This window comes from Rhinoraja longicauda, chromosome 26 (genome assembly GCF_053455715.1).
Source record: "Rhinoraja longicauda isolate Sanriku21f chromosome 26, sRhiLon1.1, whole genome shotgun sequence".
In the NCBI taxonomy this organism is placed as follows: Eukaryota; Metazoa; Chordata; class Chondrichthyes; order Rajiformes; family Arhynchobatidae; genus Rhinoraja; species Rhinoraja longicauda.
In genome coordinates this window covers 11,340,193-11,365,086 of record NC_135978.1, presented here as the reverse complement: position 1 = coordinate 11,365,086, position 24,894 = coordinate 11,340,193, and the positions used below count along the sequence as shown (strand labels likewise).

General features: G+C 39.4%; 1 protein-coding gene across 1 annotated transcript in view; it reads right to left on the bottom strand.

Annotated features, from left to right (window-relative positions):
- Positions 1 to 19,497, bottom strand: part of hsf5 (heat shock transcription factor family member 5) — a 48,539-nt gene extending 29,042 nt beyond the window's left edge. Inside the window, exons 1-3 of the mRNA XM_078422482.1 lie at positions 18,915 to 19,497; positions 11,112 to 11,525; positions 4,308 to 4,405 (exon numbers count right to left, since the gene is read on the bottom strand). Of these exons, the coding sequence (XP_078278608.1) occupies positions 4,308 to 4,405; positions 11,112 to 11,525; positions 18,915 to 19,497 (1,095 nt within the window). The remainder of the gene's footprint in view (positions 1 to 4,307; positions 4,406 to 11,111; positions 11,526 to 18,914) is intronic.
- Positions 19,498 to 24,894: the final 5,397 nt, after the last annotated feature.

The window sequence follows — 24,894 nt, the reverse complement described above, 5'->3', positions numbered from 1 at the left end:
TTGAAAATTGCAAAAATTGTGTCAATTTAGTATCACACATTGATTGTTCTAATAATTTGTTGACTTTGCACCATGCCAACAGTCACTGCTTGTGCTTCAGAAAACCCGTTCATCAATAGAGCTCCTAAACTGACAAAATTGTACAAAATATATATTTAATAATAATAATAATAATGTATTTTATTTATATAGCGCTTTTCATATACTCAAAGACGCTTTACAGAGATTTAGAGAACATAGGGAAATGAATAAATAGATAAATAAGTAAATAAATAAACGAACAGAGAAAGGAGACAGAAGGTGAGGTGACCTTCAGTGGTTGAAGGCAGTACTGAACAGGTGAGACTTCAGCGATGTTTTGAATGTGGTGAGTGTGGAGGAGTCTCTAACGTGTTGGGGTACTGCCATAGTTGACGTTGACATGGACTGCAATGCAGGCATTTGCAAACATCATCCTACAGCCTCTGTCCTAACTTTACACAACTGAATATGTTTTAGGAGACATTCATAGACAAGTTAGACTCCCATTCCTTTTGTGCTTGTTTTCCATGTTCATTGTGCAAACTTGAGTCGCTTCCACAATTATTGCAAATTATGATTGGGCTTATTTTGTTACTGATGTTTCCATTGCTTCTGTTCTTCCAATCCACAGTTTTAAATGAATGACAGCTCTATTTCAATCAAACTAATTACAGGCACTTGTTAATGATTGCCAAATATTCAGTTCCATATTTAGCATCTCTGGAAATAAACTAGTGCATGCTTGCAGCCCTATTGACTCTATAGATATAGGCTGGCAAGTGACATTGACACAAAGAGCCTGCAGAAACACCATCACCTGAAGGTTCCTCTGTTAGATACACATCCTGATTTGGAAGCATATTATTTTCCTACATTACCACTTAGTCTAAATCATTAATATGTCCCAAAATTCCTACTGAACAACATTGTAGGTATATCTTCCTCAGAAGGGATTACCTTCATCACAGTGGTTCAATTAGGTGTCTCATCACCAACTTTTAAGGACAACAATGGATGGGAAACATTGATGGTATTGGCAGCAATGCTCAAATCCCCCAAATCAAAGAAAGATGAACAAAATAAACCCCTCTCACATTCAGGACCACATCGCTTGTAGGAATTTTGGCTTGCTTTTCTCCTCTTGTCTGGCTCCAACTGTGCAACTGGTCATTTGCCCTTAGTTTTTTGCACTGGTGAACTTCAGTTGCCAACCCACAACCAAGTAGTCACTGGTATGTTGTTCAATGATCATTTAGTGTATCTTTGAACATTCAGATTAATTTCTAAACCAACCTTTCCGTTCCTAATAAATTCACAGGGTTAAAGAGTGCTTTATTCCTCACTTTTTAAAAATAAAACCTCAGGCATCTCTGTTCTCTGTTCCCCACACGTACTTTCAGAAATATATGTTGGTGCTTATGACCAAAGGCAATATTAGTCTTAGTTTACAATAATGTTAGATGTAATGAACACCAAGAATGTTAATTGCTACAACAATAACAGATATAATAGGTCCTCCAACTGAACTTGACATTTGAAATGGGACATTTCATCAGAAGATTGTGACTTTCCTGATCAGTACAGGTGTCAGAGGTTAAGGGGAGAAGGCAGGAGAATGGGGTTAGGTGGGAGAGATAGATGAGCTATGATTGAATGGTGGAGAAGACTTGATGGGGCGAATTGCCTAATTCTACTCCTATCACGTATGACCTTATGACTTAATTTTATTTGCAAATAAAAGGGGGCAATTTAAAAAAATGTGTCACAGAAACTTTGATTTAAAATTATTACTAAGCCATCTTTGAATAAATTGTAAAGAGGTGTCAAAATAAATACACTTAAAATCAAACTGATTTGAAAGGAGTAATGGAATGATTTAGAAATAGGAACTAGAAAGGAAGAAAATGGGCCAAGGTAACTGAAGGCAGGCATTGGAGTGAGACAATCCATTTATCTTGTAAAACAAAATAGTGCTGCACTGTTTCTAACACTCATAATGGACCATGCATGACTTTTTATATATTATGGTGAAGCCCTTCTAGCATTTTGAGTAGATGTAATATGATATTATGCAAGAAAAAGAGAGTTCTGTCATCCTGGTAAATATTTTCCCCTCCAGTAAAAACACATGATCCGGTCACTAGCCCGGGCTTTTTGTGGGTGCTTGCTGTGTTTTCTACAAGCGACCACACCTTTCACAGCAAAACTCAGACTATAAAAGACAATGTAGATATGTCTTAATTTCCTTTAGGATATTCCTTTTGGCACTCTTTTTAAACATCAATTGTTTTATTTATCTTCAATACTCTGGATGAAGTATGGGGCAGTTTCTCATCTTGTTTAAGCTGTTAGTGTTTGTAGTGGCATACATTGCACTGGTGCCGTGGAGATAGTTTATGGAAACTATTTCATTACTGGAGATATCATGAGCTAATGGAAGGAGATAATTCAAATGATCAGATTAGCAGATAAGTCAAATTCCATTTAACATTAAATTAAAGCAAAAAGGTACATCTCACAGAATTGAAACAATTTTAATTTGGATGATGAATATTTTTTATTTCAATTGGCACAAAATTATATATTTGGGCAGCTAGGTATGTAAACAGAAGCTAACGTTTCTGATCAATTACATTTATAAACCTGAAACGTTAACTGTCCCATGGAGCATTTTGTGCATTTTCTGTTTTATTTCAGATTTTCAGCATCTGCAATCTTTCTTTTGGATCTGCACTATTCAAATTGACTGTACTTTGATTCTATATTCAATGCAATTCAATGCAAACTATAACATTGACAGTCGTATTGTAAAACTGTGCTTTAACCAGGAATGGGGACCATCATAACTCATTCAACCCTTATCTCCACAAATGTATTATATTTAGGATGTTTGTCTCAAACTCCCCTTCTGCTACTTAAATCACATGTTAAAAAACTCAAAGTAAAATAATTAATCTTTGTTTCAATAAGAGAGGATTCAAGGCAAGCTTAAAAGGACATCGTTTTATAAAACATCTTTTAATAGTTCTGAGCTTATTTTCTAAACTACAGAATTTTCACTTTGGAGGTCTGCGACCAATGATATTCCACAAACATTAGTGTGGGCATCTATGTTGTTTGTAATATGTTAAATTATTTGGATTAAAATGTTGGGTGGCTGGTTAGTAAGTTTGTAGACACCACGGAAATTAGCAGAGCTATGGATAGTGAGGAAGGTTGTCAGAGGATACCTCTGGATGTAGATCAGTTGGAAATTTATGTGCAGCAATGGCAGATGGAACTTAATCCGGATAAGTGCGAAGATGTGCATTTTGGAAGGTTAAATGCAAGGGCAACAATACAGTAAACGGCAGGACCCCTAGGAGCATTGATGTAGAGTGGGTAGGGTGTTAAAAAACAAAGTGCTGAAGGAATGCAAAGGATCAGGCAGCATCTGTGAAGGAATTGGACATGTTTCTGATCGGGACCCTCCTTCAGACTGTGGGTGGGGTGGGGGGGGTAGTCTGGTAAGTGATAGGTGAATAGAGGTGATTACAGGTGCAGGTCGTGGGGGTGATTGGCAGATTGGTAGAGTAGTGACAAAGGATAGAGGTGAAAAGGAAACAAAAGGGTATCAGATAAGTAAAGAGAAGTGAAATGTAATGCTGGAGGAGGGATATGGGTGGAAAGGGACCGTGGTGGGGATAGAGGGTGGAAAATATGGGAGATGAGTGAACAGAGCAAAGGAAAGTTGGTGGCTCGGGCGGTGGAAGATATTGAGAGAATTATGTGTGGACTGGGGTGGGGGCAGAGGAAAAAGTGGGGGGGGGGAGGGGCTATTACTTGAAATTGGAGAATTCAATGTTCACATTATTGGGTTGTAAGCTATCCAAGTAGTCCATGAGGTGCTGTTTTCCAGTTTGTGTGTGACCTCCCTCTGGCAATGGAGGAGGCCAAGGACAGAAATGTTAAATACTAGAGGCCATAGGCTTAAGGTGAGAGTGACAACGTTTTAAAAAATGTTATTGAGGTAAACCTTTTAAACAGAGAATGATAAATGCCAGGAATGCCATGCCTGGGAATGTGGTCAAAGCATATACAATAACAACGTTTAAGGGGCATTTCGACAACCCATAAAAATGAAGGAAATAGAAGAATATAGACCATGTATAGGCATTAGGGATTAGTTAGATTATAAGCATTGCCAGTGCTAACATGGTTGTCTGAAGGGTCTGCTCCTATGCTGTACTGTTCTATATTTAATGTTCTATGCTCTATGTTCTATGTTCTATGTCGTATGAACGCACCTGATAATAGTTGTAGTTAGGATAAGAAGAAGTGTTTGTATTGGGACAACCTGTCATTGGATCCAGGTGGGAGTTAGGAGGACAACACTGCAAGACAGCTAGAAAAAGAAAACCCTTGTCAGTAAAATATCTTTAAAATGCCACATGACAAATTTCACAAGGGCATATTGGCCCGAATCACCTGCAAATCACTAATACGCATGCTTTCCAGTCTGCTGCATGCAGAACCCATTCTTACCTGAGCAGAACCCCCATAGTGTGAAATTCCTTGGATAACCTGGCTCCGAACTGATTAACAAGACTGAGTAACATAAAGCCTTTATTTTCATAAACAACATGCCCCAGCCACAGAATGGGTATCAGTTGGTAAGCCATAACTTCAAGCTTACTGGCTGTCAAAACTGTCAAAGAGATTGAACGTTTGTGATTGTTTCTGACACTATTAAACAATTAAATAAATATAAATTAACTCAAGTAAAGAAATAAAAATAAATGTTTCTACTTAGTTCTTGTGTTTACCATTGTCCTTCCCCATTGAAGTGAATCTGCTTGCTAGTTTTGCCCCACATCTCACCAGGAATGCAAACAGAGAGTAAATTTCCCATCAGAAGGACTGAGAAATCATGGAATTTTATATTGTGGTCTTGAATGGGAATCCCAAAGTTTGGCCCAATAACAAGTTTTTGGGGGCGATTTGCTTGATACTTGGCTTTCCAGTGGAGAATTGAAGCAATATGATCACATGAAAAATTAAAAAAGTTCAGATTTATTAGTTATTTTCTGATGTGATTGCAAAAACTTAGAAACAAATTTGCGTTAACACAATAATAACCACATGCAAACATGTAGATCCTCTCAAACTGAATTCATTTGAAATAGAAAACATCTGAGAAATCTGTTTATGAAAACTATGTTTAATATGCTGAATCGTAGTTTGATGTTCTAGTGCGTGAGGCCACAAAACATAGCAACAATAGTGAAAGAGGAAATTATCTGGTGCTATTTTGGGATTAACACAATGAAAGAATTTTTGAAGGAACAATATTTTCATGATAAACCAACCATTAAATAATTAGATTTCTCCTTGGAGAGGATCCAGTCAGTATAATGTATCTCATTTTTTAATTAAACCATTCAGGTAAATGAGGCAATAATCAGCCAAAAATATTGGATTTGTTCAACAAACTAGGAAAGATTTACAGTTGGGCAAAATCAAGCTAGATTTATCCCGCTACATAGATTCACCACGTGCAGTCATTGTCTGGATCTACTTACTTGATCTGAATGCAGAGCATGGTAGCCAGAAAAGTGTACTGAGACTTCAAGAGTGATATAGAATATACCACCATACACTAAATATTACATCCTTGTTTCTATATTCTAGTCCTCTCGAAATGAATACTACATTGCATTTGCCTTCTTTACAATTGACTCAACCTGCAAATTAACCTTTGGGAATCTTGCTCCAGCACTTCTAAGTTCCTTTGCGCCACCGACTTCTGAATCCTCTCCCCATTAAGAAAACAGTGTATTCTTCTTATTCCTTCAACCCAAGTGCATGACCAGACATTTTGCTACGCTGTATTCCATTTGTCAATTTTTACCCACTCTCCCAACCTGTCCAGGTTCTTCTGCAGGCTCCCTGCTTCCTCAATACCACCTGCCCCTCCACTTATCTTTGTATCATCCGCAAATCTGGCCACAAAGCCATTAATTTCATCATCCAGATCATTAGCATACAATGTGAAAAGTAGAGGGCTCAACACCAGCCTAGTCCTCTGGAACCATTGCTGACTCTAGTAATTCTTGACAGATTACTACTAATGCCTCCACAATTTCTATACCCACTTCTTTCAGAATCCTAGGGTATAGTCCATCTGGTCCAAGTGATATCCATCATCAGACCTTTCAGCTTCCGAAGCACCTTCTCCTCAGTAATAACATCTTGCACTTACTTCTGTCCCTGAAGTCACTTTAATTTCTGGCATATTGCCAGTGTCTTCCACTTTGAAGGTTGGCGCAAAAATGTATCCAGTTCATCTGCTATTTCTTTGTTCCCCATTTCTTTGTTCCCCACTTCATCTTTCAATAGTCCAGTGTCCACTCTTGTCTTTCTTTGACTCTTTATATAATCTGATCAAACATTTGGTATTCACTTTTATATTATTGGCGAGATTACTTCCATATTTCATCATTTCTCTCATTATTGCTTGTTTAGTTGCCTTCTGTTCGTTTTTAAAAGCTTTTTTAGTTGCCTTTGTTGGTTTTTAAAAGCTTCCCAATCCTCCAGCTTCCTGCTAATCTTTGCCATATTATATGCCTTCTCTTTTGCTTTTATGCTGTCTTTGACTTCCTATGTCAGCCACGGTGGCCTATATCTCCCCTTAGTATATTTCTTCCTCTTTGGGATGAAAAGATCCTATGTCTTCTGAATTACTTCCAGAAACTCTTGCCATTGTTGCTCCATTATCATTTCTGCTAAGGTCCCCTTCCAATCAACTTTAGCCAGCTCCTCCGTCGTGCCTCTGTAGTTAGCTTACTCAACAGTAATAACGATTCATTTCCAGTTTTACGTAATAGGTTCTGATACACTGAAGGTCTTGCTCAGCTGCTTTAGAGAGACTTAACAATTGGCTGTGGCCCTGGAGTCACATTTCAGCTAAGCAAAGATATTTGCTCCCCTAAATGGCTTAATGTAACCAAATTGGTTTCATGACAATCGTGTCGTTTCCTCATCATTAAAACAAAGAATAGCTTTTGTTGTAAAATATTCCAATATTTATTTAAGTGAATTCAATTTCCACAACTGCTGTCATGAAATTTGAAAGCATTGGCAAATTATTAATTGTAAATTGTAAGTTAACTGATAACCATTTGGACCACAATTGCTTACATACAGCAATAGTCCACCTCTTTTTACCCAAGAACAAAACTTTGATTTGGACTGATGGTTCAAATATACTTGGATTATCACAGGATGTCAGGTATTGAACATAGAACATAAAATAGTACAGCACAGGAACAATGTCTGTGCTGAACATGATGCTAACTCAAACCGATCTCATCTGCCTTTACATAATCCACAAATTTACTAACCCGTATGATTTCCTGGCATTTAGTTTTATAGCTGATGAATATTCAACAAAATTCCTTTTGTATCTAGTATAAGGAAGAGTAACATGCAACACTGTAAAAGTAATGCACTTGCGAGCACAAGATTACTAGAATCTCTCTGCAGACTGGAATCCAGCAAGAGAAACTGAAATGAGGAACTTAGTGACTTCCTTTTAACAACAATGGAATATCAAGTGCAAGATACGGTAAATATTTCATCATATAGCCTGGGAAGAAACCAAATCTATGAAAAGTCATTGTCCTGCTCACTTTGATTGTCACTGGCCTCAAGTCCCTGCCTTTTTCTGTGATGGTAGTTATAGTTGCAGCAGGCAATAGATCATAGTGAGAGTTAATTTATTGAAAGGGAAGATTTGTAGATTGTTCCTTACCAAAGTTAAGGTTAGAGAAAGACTTCCTGGACATTAAAATTCCTGAAGCTGATTATTAAGATAGCATAGAACTGCAACATAGAAATTGTTCAGAAAAGTTGATTGTTCAGAAAAGAATAAACTTAGGCCTGATCTGATTCTTAAAATTATGAAGTGATCCAGTAAGTATACAGGAAGAAAATAATCCTAGCCCCTCTCATAGCCTCAGAAAATCCAACCACTTACAGTTAATGGAAAGAAAGAGCACAAGTGTTCCACACTAGGAATGACTTACATGAAGTGGAATTGGCAGGGATTGGTCAGTTAGTTAATCAAGCAACGAATCATCATTCATTTTGGAGCAGGAAAGGTGAAAATTCCATTACTTCCCTTGCTTTGTAATTCAATTTACTCTAGCTCTAGCTTATTTCTAATGTTTTCTATTCCATTTGAAAGATCATTGGCCTGAAATTTTAGCTTAGCTTATTATTATCACGTGTACTGAGGTACAATGAAAGGCTTTTTGTTTGTGTGTTATGCATGCCAAACATCCGAAGCCATCTAAGGAATGGTAACTCTGTTTCTCTCAGCGAAAAGACTATATATGATTATAATCAAGCCGTCCACAGTGTACGGGTACAGGGTAACATGTATAATTTTTAGTGCAAGATAAAGTCTGATTAAAGATAGTTCGAAGGTCTTCAATTAGGTAGATGGGAAGTCAGGACCGCTCTCTAGTGGTGAGAGGAAAGTTCAGTTGCCTGACAGCAGCTGGAAAGACACTGTCCCTGAAAGTGGAGGGAGGCGTTTTCAAACGTCTATATGTTTTGCCTGATGGGAGAGGGGAGAAGAGGGAGTGACCAGGGTAAGATTGGTCCTTGATTATGCTGGTGTCTTTGCCAAGGTAGCGCGAAGTGTAGATGGAGTCCATGAAAGGGAGGTTGGTTTGCGTGATGGACCGGGCTGTGTCCTCGACTCGCTGCAATTTCTAGTGGTCTTGGAAGAAACTGTTCCCAAACCATGCTGTGATGCATCCTGATAAATAGTTTTCTACAGTGCATCTGTAGAAGTTGATGAGGGATGTTGGGGGCATGCCAAACATCCGAAGCCTTCTAAGGAATGGTAACTCTGTTTCTCTTGGCACAGATGCTGCCTGCCATGCTATTTCCAGCAGTCTCTATTTTCAAAGCCACAACCAGCATCCTTTGTATAAATTATGACTCAAATCACTTGAGTGCTTTACCCTTGTTGACCATTGACACCAGATATATCATGGGTCCTTAATGTCATACTCTGTCAAAAGCTACCATTGCAACTATAGAATTTAGCTATTTGGTCTAAATTTAAATCAAGTTTGCGATGATATTTGAAACTAAGTAGTTTTCATTAAACCCAAACCGAATATCAGTCAGCAGGTTGATGAGGAGTAAATGTCAACTAATTGAACTATCAATAACACCTTCCATCTCTTTGCTGATGATAGAGGATATAACTGGTTGGGGAGCAATTGCCTACTTCGATTTGCCCTAGTAGACAATTGTTCCCTGGACAGAACATCCCTGGACAACGAATTGACCTCTACTGGATGAATTTAAAAGAGAGTTAGATAGAGCTCTAGGGGCTAACGGAGTCAAGGGATATGGTGAGAAGGCAGGCACGGGTTACTGATTGTGGATGATCAGCCATGATCACAATAAATGGCGGGTGTTGGCTCGAAGGGCCAAATGGCCTCTTCCTGCACCTATTTTCATATCATATCATATCATATATATACAGCCGGAAACAGGCCTTTTCGGCCCACCAAGTCCGTGCCGCCCAGCGATCCCCGTACATTAACACCATCCTACACCCACTAGGGACAATTTTTACATTTACCCAGCCAATTAACCTACATACCTGTACGTCTTTGGAGTGTGGGAGGAAACCGAAGATCTCGGAGAAAACCCACGCAGGTCACGGGGAGAACGTACAAACTCCTTACAGTGCAGCACCCGTAGTCAGGATCGAACCTGAGTCTCCGGTGCTGCATTTGCTGTAAAGCAGCAACTCTACCGCTGCGCTACCGTGCCGCCCTATTTTCTATGTTTCTAACTCTAAGGTAACCTCCTGATTACCATCAACCATCCTCTTTCAACTGATAGATCTGTAGTCCTCCGTGTTGAATAATTGGAGGACTACAGATCCATCAGTTGAAAGAGGATGGTTGATGATAATCTAATGGATTCTGGTCTAATGTCGAGAACTCACAAAGTTGGTCCCCCTGCCTTTATATCTTTATATCATAATATCAGCTGGATCTTCCCAAACAACGAGGAAAATGTATCTAAGGGTTATAATGGTGGGTCCTGCCAAATTTGTTGTAAATCATGGTTCTATGAATAACACTTCATCAATTTGCTGTCCGATTCATTTGTAAAAACCAAAAGTAAGGAAAATGAAAGCCACATCGGATCCAAGAACTGAAAGGATAGTTGCAAATAGTTTGAGGCCGTCTTAGTAAAACTACATTAAGAATAATAGTTGTGTTTTCTTTATTTTCCTGTCCAAAACATAACTTAAGCCTTGAGACTTTCCTATATTTTAGCAATAAGTTGAAATTCAAGTTCACTGAGCTAACAGAATATATAACGAAGATAATATAAGTTATCGGATGGAGTCATTGGAAGGGTCAAAAAGAAAAATAGACAGTATGGTTTGGGCCATCAAGCATGATGTATGACATGGGAAATGAAAAAATATCTATAAATACAAATAAAAATAACTAGGTTGGAGCATGATTTTTGAGCAAGAATATACTGTTAGCCCAAGAAGCATGTCAAAAGATACCTAATTACAAGTTCAGGTCTAATTTTGGAAACTCCAGGATGTCCTGTGGCAGTACAGTGGAAGCAGACTTGACTCAGCCCCTTTATCTCTCCTTGTACTAATATTGCTTACAAAATATTTGCTTATTCCTCTTAAGTGATTCCATTTTTCATTTGGAATTTAAGTTAAATTAATTTTTAGAATGATTTTACAATATGTGCACGACGCTCTCCATGTATAATTTCCTCTATTGCTCACCAATGCTGTTTAAATAATTACCATAACTTCTCTTAGCACAGAGGGATAAATACATATAGCATATATTGCCCTGAATTAACTTTATGCCAAATCATTAGTTTTGTCACAGTTCCTTATGCAATTGGGAACTGGGATAACGTAATATTTGATAGGAGATTGTGTGCTTTTGAGCAATCGGAAAATGCATTTCATACAATCAATATGAGAGAAAACAACTTAGTGTATAGCAATAACTAGAAATATAATGAAATTATACCTGTTGGATAGAAGGCCTGATGATACTGTGAAGGAGAAGTAAGATAACTGGTATATTTCTGGCCAGTATTTCCTATCTCTTGAGATCCTTGTTGGACATGCACATTATTGGGATTTGGTTGCAGAGTATAGGTGACCTCAGTAGGAAATCGTTGTATGACAGAAAATGGAATAGCTTTGTCCGAAAATGGTGATGAAGAGGTGGTATCAATTTGTCCAGCCACTAGTCCAATAGAGCTGTGCCATGTACGTGGGGGAATCGGAGTTCGATCTAGGCCACCAGGGTTAGAGCCAGATAAATTTTTAATGGACACTGTATGTAAAGGACTTTGATTGTGGGTGGATGATATAAATGGATATGGTGACAGGTTATCTCTGCGGAAAGTCCGTTGAAGTTGACCAACTGTCACAGGTCCTGCACAAAACACAGTAGTGAAGACAATATTACATGGGTGCATCCTTCATACATACATAAGAAATTCTTGCTTATAATAATAAGCTAAAATTCGCTATTGATATCAAAGAATAAACACATGAAACTTCAGCACATTACTTATTCACAATTTCAATGGAGCTATTAATGTTAATGCTTTCAATAATATAATTGGTACTGATGTAGCATTTTCTGCTGATATCATCACTTTAATTTCCAGCTCTCGTCTACAATCTTTGTCACTACATTTCATAGTGAAATTAATATTATTTCAATCCACGAATTATTCGCATGAGTAAATTCCTGACATCATCAAAGCTTTAATAAATTTTAAATTTCCAAATAATCGTTGTCTATAGAAATATCCCAACAGTGTAAAAGGAATTTTTTTTTTGAGAGAAGTTAGGGTTAGAGAAGTCCATTTTTGTGGCTGTATCAAACTTGAGAGATATCTTATTCTGTGTTTTCTAATTTCTTAGTCATTATATTTTGTGAAATTAGAGCAATAATGGTTATGGCAGACTAACTAGTTATTGACCCTTTAAATCCATTTAACACCTTACTACAACTTGCTAATTCCATCATCCCATTTTTTCCCCATTGTATGAATTATTCACTTTAAAGTACTTATACTATATACTTTCAATTGATCCCATTTCCACCCTTTTTACAGACAGTAAATTTCAGATCACAATGGTACTCTTCTTGAAATAAACAATATCTCCAATCCCATAACAATCCATGACTGAAAACAGCTTCCCCCTCTTTACCCTATCTAAACCAATCATGATGTTGTACAACTCTATCAAATCTCCTCTTGAGTTTCTTTGCCTTGCGAAAAGAATCTTAGCTCTCTAGTTCTGCTGTGATCTCTGCTGTGATGTCGAGTTCCCATGTAACTCAGCATGACACCTCCATCTACTGCTATTTGCACCAGTACTGTGGGCGTATTTTCAGCATTCCAGGTAGCGCCAACATTTATCACCATTTAGCACTTTGTAGAATGTTGATTTCAGAATTCAAAATAGATTATTGTTTCAGTAGAATGTGTCAGTTAAATGTATTAAAGTCCTTTGAAGCCATTAAAACTGCAATTTTTTTGTCAGGATTAGGGTTAACTTAAAATCAATTCTCTCTGAAAATTGAAAGATGCTTCAAATCTTTCATAAATGTTGAATGGTTGGAAGTGAAATAGAGCACGAACTTCAGGCACATAACTACTGAATTCTCCTTCAAATTTGTATTGAGAACAGTTTTAATTCTCTCTATAATAGGAAAATCCATTCAGTATTGGTTGATTCACTTTCTATGCTTTCAATTTCTTCAATCAAATGGATTATGTACTTTATTGTAAGTTTAAGATGGCAAAATAAAAGGAATTAAGGTAAATGATGAAAGCCGCCTGAAAGAAGTTGAGTTAGGGCAGCCTTCATCATGTTGTCCAAAAAAGAGCACGCATCTACATCTAAATTAGATTATTGTCATGCATACTGAGGTACAGTGAAAAGCTTTGAAAAATTCATGGTATATTTCAAGTATATTTCAAGACATAGAAAAACTTTTCTATGTAGTTTGCAAAAATGTGTGCATGACTTTCTGAAAGTGTTGAGATCTTCATCAATTCATGTTGCTAGAGTATGGGAATTGTGTTCTTACATAATTTTCAAGACGGCGTTTATATTCATGACAAATTCATGGGTTACTTTCTCCTCATCCTCAAGCTTTCTTATTTTATTAATGATTTCTACACTGCTCCAGAAGTTGGAACTGATTTTATATTTAAAGTAAAATGGACAAGGGAGAGCCAGTGGACATAGTGAATCCCAGACTTTCAGAAAGCCTTTGATAAGGCCCCTCACAGGAGAATATTGGGCAAAATTAGAGCACATGGTATTGGGTTAGGGTATTGACATGGGTAGAAAATTGGTTGGCACACAGGAAACGAAGAGTAGGGATTAACGGGTCCCTTTCAGAATGGCAGGCAGTGACTAGTGGGGTGCCACAATGCTGGGACCACAGCTATTTACAATATACATTAATGATTTAGATGAAGGAATTAAAAGTAACATTAGCAAATTTGCAGAAGACAAAAAGCTGGGTGGAAGTGTGAAATGTGAAGAGGATGCTATGAGGATGCAGGGTGATTTGGACAGGTTGGGTGAGTGGGCAGATGCATGGCAGATGCAGTATAATGTGGATAAATGTGAGGTTATCCACTTTGGTGGCAAGAACAAGGCAGATTATTATCTGAATGGTGTCAGGTTAGGAAAAGGGGAAGTACAACGAGACCTGGGTGTCCTTGTACATCAGTCACTGAAAGTAAGCATGCAGGCAGTGAAAAAAGTTGCTGACCTTCATAATGGGAGGAGTTGAGTACAGGAGCAAAGAGGTCTTTCTGCAGTTGTACAGGGCCTTGGTGAGATCACACCTGGAGTGTCGTGTGCAGTTTTGGTCTCCTAATTTGAGGAAGGACATTCTTGCTTTTGAAGGAGTGCAGTGTAGGTTCACGAGGGTAATTCCTGGGATGGCGGGACTGTCATATGATGAAAGAATGGAGCGGCTGGCCTTGTATTCATTGGAATTTAGAAGGTTGAGAGGGGATCTTATAGAAACACGTAAAATTATTAAGGGATTGGACACAATTATTAAGGAATGCAGGAAACATATTCCCGATGTTGGGGAGTCCAGAACCAGGGGCCACAGTTTAAGAATAATCATAATCATCATAACAATACTTTATTAGCCAAGTATGTTTTGAAACATGCGAGGAATTTCATTTGCCATACAGTCATACCAATAAAAAGCAACAGAACACACAAAATACATTTTAACATGAACATCCACCACAGTGACTCCTCCGCATTCCTCACTGTGATGAAGGCAAAAAAAAGTTCGATCTCTCCCTTCTTTGTCCTCCAGAGGTCGGGGACCTCTAACCTTCGGTTGACGGGTCAGTCTTACTCCCTTAGCCGGCGGCGGGCCTTCCTCATCGAGGTGATCAAGCTCCTGCATCGGGAGGAATCTCAGCTCCCCCGCACCGGGTGATTCACCCCGGGTCGAGGCTAGTCGAACGTCATGCGGCTTTTGGAGCTTCCCGATGTCGGTCTCAACCCGAGACTGCGAGCTCCTTGATGTTAAAGAACACAGGTCGCGGTTGGAGCATCTATCCTAAGCAAGGGATTGCATGCTCTGATGATATGTCCACGCCCCGTGGCAGAGCTCAAAGTCAGTCCCGAGCACAGCCTCCAGCTCCACGATGTTAGGCCGCAGAATGGAGATATGATCCGGAAAACAATTGCATCTCCGGCAAGGTAAGAGATTGAAAAAAGTTTCCCCTGACCCCGCCTACCCCCCACATAAATCAAACCAGAGAACCTTAACACATACTTTTTAGATACACCAAAACGAACAAAAAAAAAGACGAAAAGGACAGACAGACTGTCGGCGAGGCTGCCATCGCAGCGCCACCTGGTGAATAAGGAGTAGGCCATTTAGAACTGAGATGAGGAAAAACTTTTTCACACAGAGTTGGGAATTTGTAGAATTCTCTGCCTCAGAAGGCAGTGGAGGCTGGTTCACTGGATGCATTGAAAAGAGAGTTAGAGCTGTTACGGCTAGCGGAATCAAGGGGTATGGGGTGAAGGCAGGACAGGGCACTGACTGTGGATGATCAGCCATGATCACATTGAATGATGGTGCTGACTGGAAGGGCCAAATGGCCTATGCCTGCACCTATTGTCTATGTATCTATGTGTCTATGTATTGCCAAAGATGGTTTCCTCTGAGCAATGGAACCTTGGAAGGATTGACTAATATTCATTTTAGATTCTGAGTAAAACTTATGACTGAGAAGAATACTTTTGCCATGACTTTCGAATTTAATATTGGGTTAAGATGTGTTTATCTGCAGATGAGCATGCAAAGTTTGACATTTCTACCTGCATTAAGAACTGCACAGAACACACACCTGGTGAAGAATGTGGCCTTTAAGTACTAAATGATAGAGGGGCCCTTTGTTTACTTAGCCATTTGGGAGAGTCCTTCTGAAAAGACAAACATTAGATTTTATCTTGGTATCAGGAGATACCTCAATAATGTAAATGACTTAAGATAATTAATCTGTGCATGACTACATAAAAGCCATGTACTTTCCTGCAGTGAATTATTGTTGGTTATATCTTCAATGATGAAATGCCTAACCGGAAGAATTTAATCAATTTTCAGTTGTAACAGAACTGATAATTTGTTTTCCAATACTATAAATGCATTTCTACTAAATGCATACATGCAACCACTTTAATTTTAAATGAAAATCTCAAATGAGACCAGTGCAGTTTAAGATAAGTCATTTTTTTAAAAAGTGTGGTTATTATGTAACAATATATATAAATAATTTTGAATATTGTGCCTACTGAGTGAAGATGGACGTCAAGTGAGATTCTACCACTCTCTGGGGGTGAATATGCTCCATTGGCCAGGCAATTATACAGCCACCAAGGTGCCTGCAGAGGACCTACTGAATATAATTTGTTGATATTAGGCAGAACTGGATAAGTGGCTGAATTTTCCCTCAAAATTTTATGGAAAATATCTGATAGTTGTGTGATAAGCTGCAGGTCTTTGGGTGCTGTGGCTGTTTGGACTAAAGAATGCATTGGGTGTTTAGAGTATGATGGGCAATTGGAAAGTGGCCGTGAAGAGACCAATCAACAGCAGTGAGCTATGCACTTCAAGAGATCAAGCAGCTGAAGAAAGGGTCAATGGAGGGCATGGGCCATATATGGAGGAAGAAGGTAAATCAAGAGGGACATAAAGGTGGAGGGAGCTGAGATGGAGGGGCCAGTCAGGGGAAAGTGGTGAAAGGCAGGTTAGCTGAATGGGGGAAGTGAAAGAGGTAGGGGAGAGAGTAGCCGGCTCAGGAAAAGGATATTGGCAGTATCATGCATCTATTATATTAGTGTGTTACCTGAATGTGTCTGTGTGCTTAAAATGTCTGTGAGTTGAAATACATATCTACGCTAGGTAAGTACTGTAGAACCTGATCTCCAATTATCTTAAAACTCCTTGCCATTGAACCAAGAATTTTCTCTATCCATACTGCAATTTTCATCCTATTTTAAATAAATTCATGGATAAATTTAAAACGTAGACTCGGCAACCATTTGGCTGAACATTTGCGCTCGGTCCGCCAAGGCCTACTGGATCTCCCAGCTGCTAACTATTTTAACTTCCGTTCCCATACTGACCTTTCTGTCCTTGGCATCCTACATTGCCAGACTGAGGCCACATGCAAACTGGAGGAACAGCACCTCATATATTTACTTTAGATTAGTTTAGATACAGCACAGAAACAGGCCGAAGATCTCGGAGAAAACCCACGTGGTCACAGCGAGAACGTACAAATTCTGTACAGACAGCACCCGTAGTTGGGATGGAACCCGGGTCTCCGGCGCTGAAAGTACTGTAAGGCAGCAACCCTTACCACTGCACCACCTTTGCTTGTTTGGGTAGCTTATAACCCAATGGTATAAACATTGAATTCTCCAATTTTAGTTAATTTCGACAATCACCTCCCTCCCCTTCCCCCTTCATGCCCCCTCCCCACCCTACTGGGGAGTCATGGAGAGAATGGTCCCCACGGAAAGCAGAAATGATGGGAGGGGATGATGTGACAGATGGTGTGATCTTGTAGGTGGCGGAAATGTTGAAGAATGCTGCACTGGATGTGAAGGAGTGGGGTGAAGCATAAGCCCCAGGAGACTCTATCCCTATTCTCTCAAGGGGGTGGGGGGGGGCAGGGGTTCGGCAGTATGAGAGTAGATGTGTGGGAAATGGAGGGTACCATTAATCATGGTGGAGGGGAGAGGACTCCATTGAAAGATGCTGCCTACATAGGCATTCTTCCACAACCCAATAACGTGTGGCTTTGTAGGTTAATTGGCCACCGTAAATTGCTCCTGTAGATAAGCGATTTGATATTTGGGGGTGGCGTGGATGGGAATGTAGAATAAAATGGGTTCAGGTAGAATTAGTGTAAAATTGGATGCTAGATGCTCCATGTGGATTTTGAGGGTCCAAGGGTCTGTTTCCATGCTGCATCTCTCGAGATGTTCATCATTGAACATAGCTCATTGTTCTTCCTGACTTCCAGCTGAGTCCATTCCTGTGGTAATGGCAAGGGGAAGGAAATTCACTCAAAATTGAATCTGTTACCAATGCACTTTTAGCTGCAATATGTATATTTTACAAGGTGCATTGTGTATTTCTGAAATTCCATGATGCCTACCACCCTGTTGCCATGAGCAGTAGGTGCATGGGAACTGCATCAACCGCTAATTCCATACACCATTTTAACCTGGAAATTTCAGGCTTGTCCTTCAATTATTGTAGGTCAAAACTTTACAATTAGGGGGTGCTTAATTAAGTAAAAAGGATTAACACATTAAAAATATTTTCTACCCATGAGTGGTCAAAAAACAAAAATCAAATCCTGGATCAGTGATAATAGAAGATTCATCTCTTCCTTTTAAAGGTGAAATCCATTGCTTCTTGGAGAAAAAAAATCTGCAGGAGAGATATGTAGGAAGGAACTGTAGATGTTGGTTTACACCGAAGGTAGACACAAAATGCTGGAGTAACTCAGCAGGTCGGGCAGCAACTCTGGAGAAAAGGAATAGGTGACGTTTTTGGTCAAGACCCTTCTTCAGACTTCAGACAGAAGCAGGGTCTCAGCCCAAAACATCACCTATTCATTTTCTCCAGAGATGCTGCCTGATCTGCTGAGTTACTCCAGTATTTTGTGTCTATCATCTGCAGGAAAGATCTTGGAATGGAATTGATGCTCGTGCAGAATGGGCTTGATGGGTTGAATGACAAAGAACAGAAGAGGGTCAAGGGATCACAGTGGCTCAAGAAGCTGGCTAATCAAAACTTTCTCAAGGGCTATTTGTGATTGGGAATATTTTCCTAGCTTAACCATCCATATTGTATGAGAGAATAAAAATGAAGAATTCAAGATACCACTGCCAAAATTATGAAACTATTGTATCCAAAGTATACTAAACATCATGAAAAGAGAACTCAGTGGGTTAGGCAACAAAATATGTATGGGTAACATATTGGGTCAGGACTCTTCCTAACCCAAAACGTCAGTTTGAAGAAGGATCTCGACCCAAAACATTACCAATACATGTTATGAGGGATGCCCACTGAGTTACTCCAGCACTTTGTGTCTTCTCTAATTTTGTACACCAGCATCTGCAGTTCCTCGAGTTTGCAGCGTGGAAAGAGTTTCATGTTTTTTCATGTCTGGCATTCATTTTCTATCTCCCCACTACCCATCTGAGTCTTTAACTGTAACTCCATCCCTACCATGTCGGTCTCCTTTGTTCTGGCCAATGGAGTCCATTGAATTGGTGAGATATCTCTGAAAACGGTTGGGTGGTCTGGTGTTGACCTGGAGCCCAGCCGCCAACTTAGCTTTGTTAGCACTGGTTAGTCTTTTCATGTTGATGAGGAGTTCCGGATGATCCTGTTTGAAGCTGGGGTTGTGGAAGTGATGAAGCAGCCCATCCCCTGCCCCTAGCTCGCCGGGCACTGGGTGCTCGCCGCTCCCTTGGCCCATCTTTCTGAAGCCGTAGAGGTTGAGCTGACGGATGAAGCTGGTGAAGTTGGTGGTTTTGAAGAGCAGGTCGGTGTCGGGCTCCAGGTTGGCACCATTGTTGACGTTCTTGATCGGGGTGAGGAGCTCGGATTCGAAGAGTTGCTGGTCAACGATGAGCCCTTCCCCACGGGGGTCCCAGCGGATCGAGCGGTAGCGGGGGCTGTTGACGATGCGCCACAGCTTGGCCGGGAAGTTATTGGGGTTGATCGGGGTGGAGAGAAGGAACTCCTCCATTTCATGGCTCACGACGGGGCTCATCGGAGGGATTGATCCAACTGATTGGCGAAGCATAAAGTGTGGCTGGGAAAAGAGGGGGGGGGGGGGGCGGGGTGGAACAGAGCGCTCCTCCTGACAGCTATCGATCACCCGGCCGGGTTCCGATGCCCATCGATCCCTTCGATGGAACCGTTGGTCCGCGTTCCCGAACTGCCGTTTAAATTCCAAACCCGGCCAATCAGTTTGTGAGCTCGGGCTCGCGCCCAGCGCCCAGCGCCACGCGAGTAAACGCCCGCGGCACGAGGGCACGGCGCCCGCTGCCGCCTCGCGCCCGCAAACGGCCCCACCCCCGGGGCGGACACGCGTGGTGCGCACCTGGCGGACAAGCTTCGCACCTCCAAGGGCTTTCCCTCCACGACTCCAGTCGCCCGCTGTGCGACTCCCGCTCTTCTCGACCCGAAGTTTCTTGCCTACAAGCCAGTTAATGGGATTTATTATATCAATAGTCAATAGTCGTTTATTTGTCACATACACATAAATGTGTAGTGAAATGAAACATTACCCGCAGTTAAACAATAAGACCAATAAGATTAATCAATAAAAATGCAATAACATATACAATCACAACTAACACAAAACAAAAAGAAACATCCATCACAGTGAGTCTCCTCCAGTCCCTTCTCACTGTGATGGAAGGCCAAAAATGTCTTTTTCTCTTCCCTGCCGTCTTCTCCTGCGGTCAGGCTGTATATATATATATATATATATATATATATATAATAAATATATAATAAAACTATGTATATATATAATTAAATATACATGTATATAAATAGTGTGTGTGTATATATATATATATATATATATATATATATAATAAATATATAATAAAACGATATATATATATATATACACACACACTATTTATATACATGTATATTTAATTATATATATACATAGTTTTATTATATATTTATTATATGTATATAATAAATCTAACTATATAACACATATATGTATAACTATGTAGTGTAAGAAAATAACTGCAGATGCTGGTACAAATCGAAGGTATTTATTCACAAAATGCTGGAATAACCCAGCAGGTCAGGCAGCATCTCAGGAGAGAAAGAATGGGTGACGTTTCGGGTCGAGACCCTTCAGTATTTATTCACAAAATGCTGGAGTAACTCAGCAGGTCAGGCAGTATCTTCAGACTGAAGAAGGGTCTCGACCCGAAACGTCACCCATTCCTTCTCTCCTGAGATGCTGCCTGACCTGCTGAGTTACTCCAGCATTTTGTGAATAAATGTATAACTATGCATATATATATTATATAATATATGTGTGTACACATAATACATATGTTATATAATATATACAATCATGTATAATATATTATGTACACATTATATACATGTATATATAATTATATATGCATATTATGTGTACATACAATATAATCTGAAATCATCATCATTGGTCCAAAAACGTTCACCAAATCCACCCAAAACTTCATCCTCAATATTGATGGTCTCCCAGTATCCACCTCCCCTCACATCCGGAATCTTGGAATCATCTTTGATCAAACCCTCTCCTTCGACAAACACATCAAACACATCACAAAGACAGCCTTCTTCCACCTCAAAAACATTGCCCGTCTCCGTCCATCCCTCTCCTCCACAGCTGCAGAAACCCTCATCCACGCCTTCATCACCTCCCGTCTGGACTACTGCAACAGCCTCCTCTATGGCTCACCCTCAAAAATCATCAGTAAACTTCAATACATTCAAAACTCCGCTGCCCGTCTACTCACCCACTCCCCGATCCGTGACCATATCACCCCCGTCCTTTACAAACTCCACTGGCTCCCCATCCCCCAGAGAATCCAGTACAAAATCCTCCTCATGACCTACAAAGCCCTCCATAACCTGACCCCATCCTACCTGACTGACCTCCTCCACAGGCACACTCCCACCTGCACCCTCCGCTCTGCTGCTGCCAATCTCCTGTCCCCCCCATCCGTACCAAACTCAGATCCTGGGGGGACAGGGCTTTCTCCATCGCTGCTCCCACCCTATGGAACTCACTACCCCAAACCGTCAGAGACTCCTCCTCACTCACCACATTCAAAACATCACTGAAGTCTCACCTGTTCAGCACTGCCTTCAACCACTGAAGGTCACCTCACCTTCTGTCTCCTTTTTCTGTTCGTTTACTTATTTATCTATTTATTCACTTCTCTATGTTCTAGAAATCCCTGTAAAGCGTCTTTGAGTGTTTGAAAAGCGCTATATAAATGTAATGCATTATTATTATTATTATTATTATTATTATTATTATTATTATTATTATTATTATTATTATTATTATTATTATTATTATTATTATTATTATTATTATTATTATTATTATTATTATTATTATTATAATTATGTATCTATATGCATATGTGTGTATGCACTGTTTATATATGTGTATATTTAAGTATATATGTATAAAAAGTTTTATTATGTTTATTATATGTATATAATAAATCTAACTATATAACATATATATAACTATATATATACATATGTGTGTGCGCGTACACATAATATACATGTTATATAATGTATATAATCATTTAATATATCATGGACACATATACATGCATATATAATTATATATATATGAATATTATGTGTACATACTATATAGTTATATATCTATAAGCATAGTTGTGTATAAATCCTATTATTTTTCCTATTCCTATTTTTTTTAAATTTTATTATATTACAAATTTCGCTATATTAATATAACATTAGATCCATCTTCTAAATATTGATCCCAAGTGAATGGCTTGGAAGAAAGGTCATTAACATGAAACATGAATTTTAGTTCTCTTTTATCAGATACTGATTGACTTTCTAATTATTTCCAGAATTGGCTATTTTCATTTCAGATTTTCAGTATTTGTGACAACACACAAAAAGGGCTGTCGTAAATCAGTAGGTCAAGCAGTTTATTTGGAGGAAATGGATAGGCAACATCTCAGGTGGGGACCCTTCATTAGAATTTGTTTCCAGCAATTGTAGTTGTTTGTTTCTCATTAAGGAGTAAAATCCCTTAAAGACAACAATCAGAAATATGTACCTCCTTGCCAACAAGTTTTGGTGTTTGATTTAATTAGGAGAGAAACGGAAGACTACCACCTCGCCTCTCAACTCATGCCCACTGAGCGCAGCCAGAGACTGGGAAATGCGGGTTGACCTAGGCCAGAGGCTTTCCTTCCCAGTTGAAATCGCAGCTACCAACCTGCGACCAGACCTCGTCTTCTGGTCCAACTCCTGTCGGCGTGTTTTCATCATTGAGCTGACGGTGCCCTGGGAGGAGGCTGTGGACGAAGCATTTGAAAGGAAAAGGCTGAGATATTCCAACCTTGCAGTAGAGGCAGAGGAGCGAGGTTGGAGTGTAAGAGTGCGTCCAGTGGAGGTGGGGTGCAGGGGCTTTGTAGCCAGTTCCACTGCAAGGCTCCTGAGGGAAGTTGGAGTCAGAGGGAAGGCCCGAAGAAGGGCAATCAAAGAACTTGCAAATGCCGCCGAACGGAGCAGTCACTGGCTGTGGCTGAAAAGAAAAGATACTCTCTGGGCTGCCACGTGACCATCTAGAGGCTAACCATAAGACACACACCCAGGTCTGATCACCCTGCGGTGGGCCTGCCTCAACTGAGGGTGTCTTGTGATAAAAGGCCGAAACACCCAGTGACGTTGAGGTACACAACTGAAGATGTGTCGGAATGGTAGCAACATCGCCTAGTGGTCACCCCCAAGAACAACACCAGTCAATTGTAGTGCAAACCTTAGGGATTGTAACATCTAGTCCTACTAATCAATCAATAATATTCAAAAGGAAAATCTTGTTCCCTTGAGCCAGTTCTGCTATTCGATATAATTATAGAAACAACTTCTAAATAAACCCTTTTTTCCCCAGGATCTGTTTATGCCATGAGTACTATTAAATTTATTCTTGATAAGTGTAAAGATGGATAAATGGTTTGGAAGCTTATGTCAGCTACAATTAAAGGACAGAGTAACTTTACTCCTGTTCTTTCACTTCTTGTGGATTTTCCCCATCTGTTGGCATATCTGGAAAATCAATATAAAACCTTTACATGTTTCAGTTAAGAGTTTCAGGCTACTTTGCTCATAAGTTATAGAGATTGAGAGACCCTTAGATAAAATCCAATTTAGTTTTTTGTCAAGCCAAGAGCTATTATAGGCAATAGATCTAACCACATTCAACTGCATTACCATCACTAAATCCTCCAGCATTCAAACATCAACTTATTATTAAACACAACCCTCTAAACTTAAAACTATTACAGAATAGGACTGGTCCATTCTATTACTTCAGCCTGTTCCTTTATTTAACATCTTTGCTGATCTTCCACATACGGACTACCCTCTTTACGAAATCATTCCTCGAGGAGATAGATTTAAACTTTAAAATGTGAATAACTTTAAAAATATAACACCGAATTCAATGAAACTTCTTCCATTAACACCAAAGGGACAACGGTGAGGAAGGTGGGCCTAAAATTGTTGTGCTATCATGTACCGTTTTGGATGTAGTTCAGGAACAAACAAACAAACAAATGAGAGTTTTAGTATATAGATAGATACTGCTGTACTAGATCTCTTTGTTCTGTGATAGTTGCATGGACTACAGTAAAATGCCTATTTATTGTATTGTCAAATGAGAGGATCAGCCATAACATTGCTACGTTTATATCAATTGTTTGTGAAAATATATTTGGTTTGAAATAAAAAGTGCCAGTTACGTGGACATTCATTGCAGTAAGTACTAAAGAATTTTACAACCAGTATTTTTTTCATAAACTGTATTGCCCAGAGCAGAAGCTTTTTAAACAATTTTGTTAATGACAGGGTAATCTACTTTAGCACTGTTATTTGTGCACTACAGATTAAATTGAAAATGTAAGAAGAAATATACTAAATTTAAATGAATTTATAATATCTGCTATTCTTTTCCATCAGAAATCATTTTCTAAGGTAATCCATTGGAATTTAAGACAACTGGCTTCCTCTTCAGTATGTGGATTCTGAGTTGTCCAATGAAGTCAATATGACAATAGAAAAACGACTCCCAAATAGACTTGTCTAAGTGTATAAACATTAGAAACAAGAAACTGCAAATGCTAGTTTACAAAGAAAAGACACAAGGTGCTGGAATAAGGCAGCAGGCCAGGCAGCTTCTATGGAGAACACGGATGGGTGACGTTTCGTAGAACACTGCCTAATTGTGTATAGACACTAAAAGCTGGAGTAACTCAGCGGGACAGTCAGCATCTCTGGAGAGAAGGAATGGGTGACGTTTCGGGTCGAGAACTTTTTTCGGACTGGTTAGAGATAAGGGAAACGAGAGATATAGACATTGATGTGGAGAGATAAAGAACAATGAATAAAAGATTTG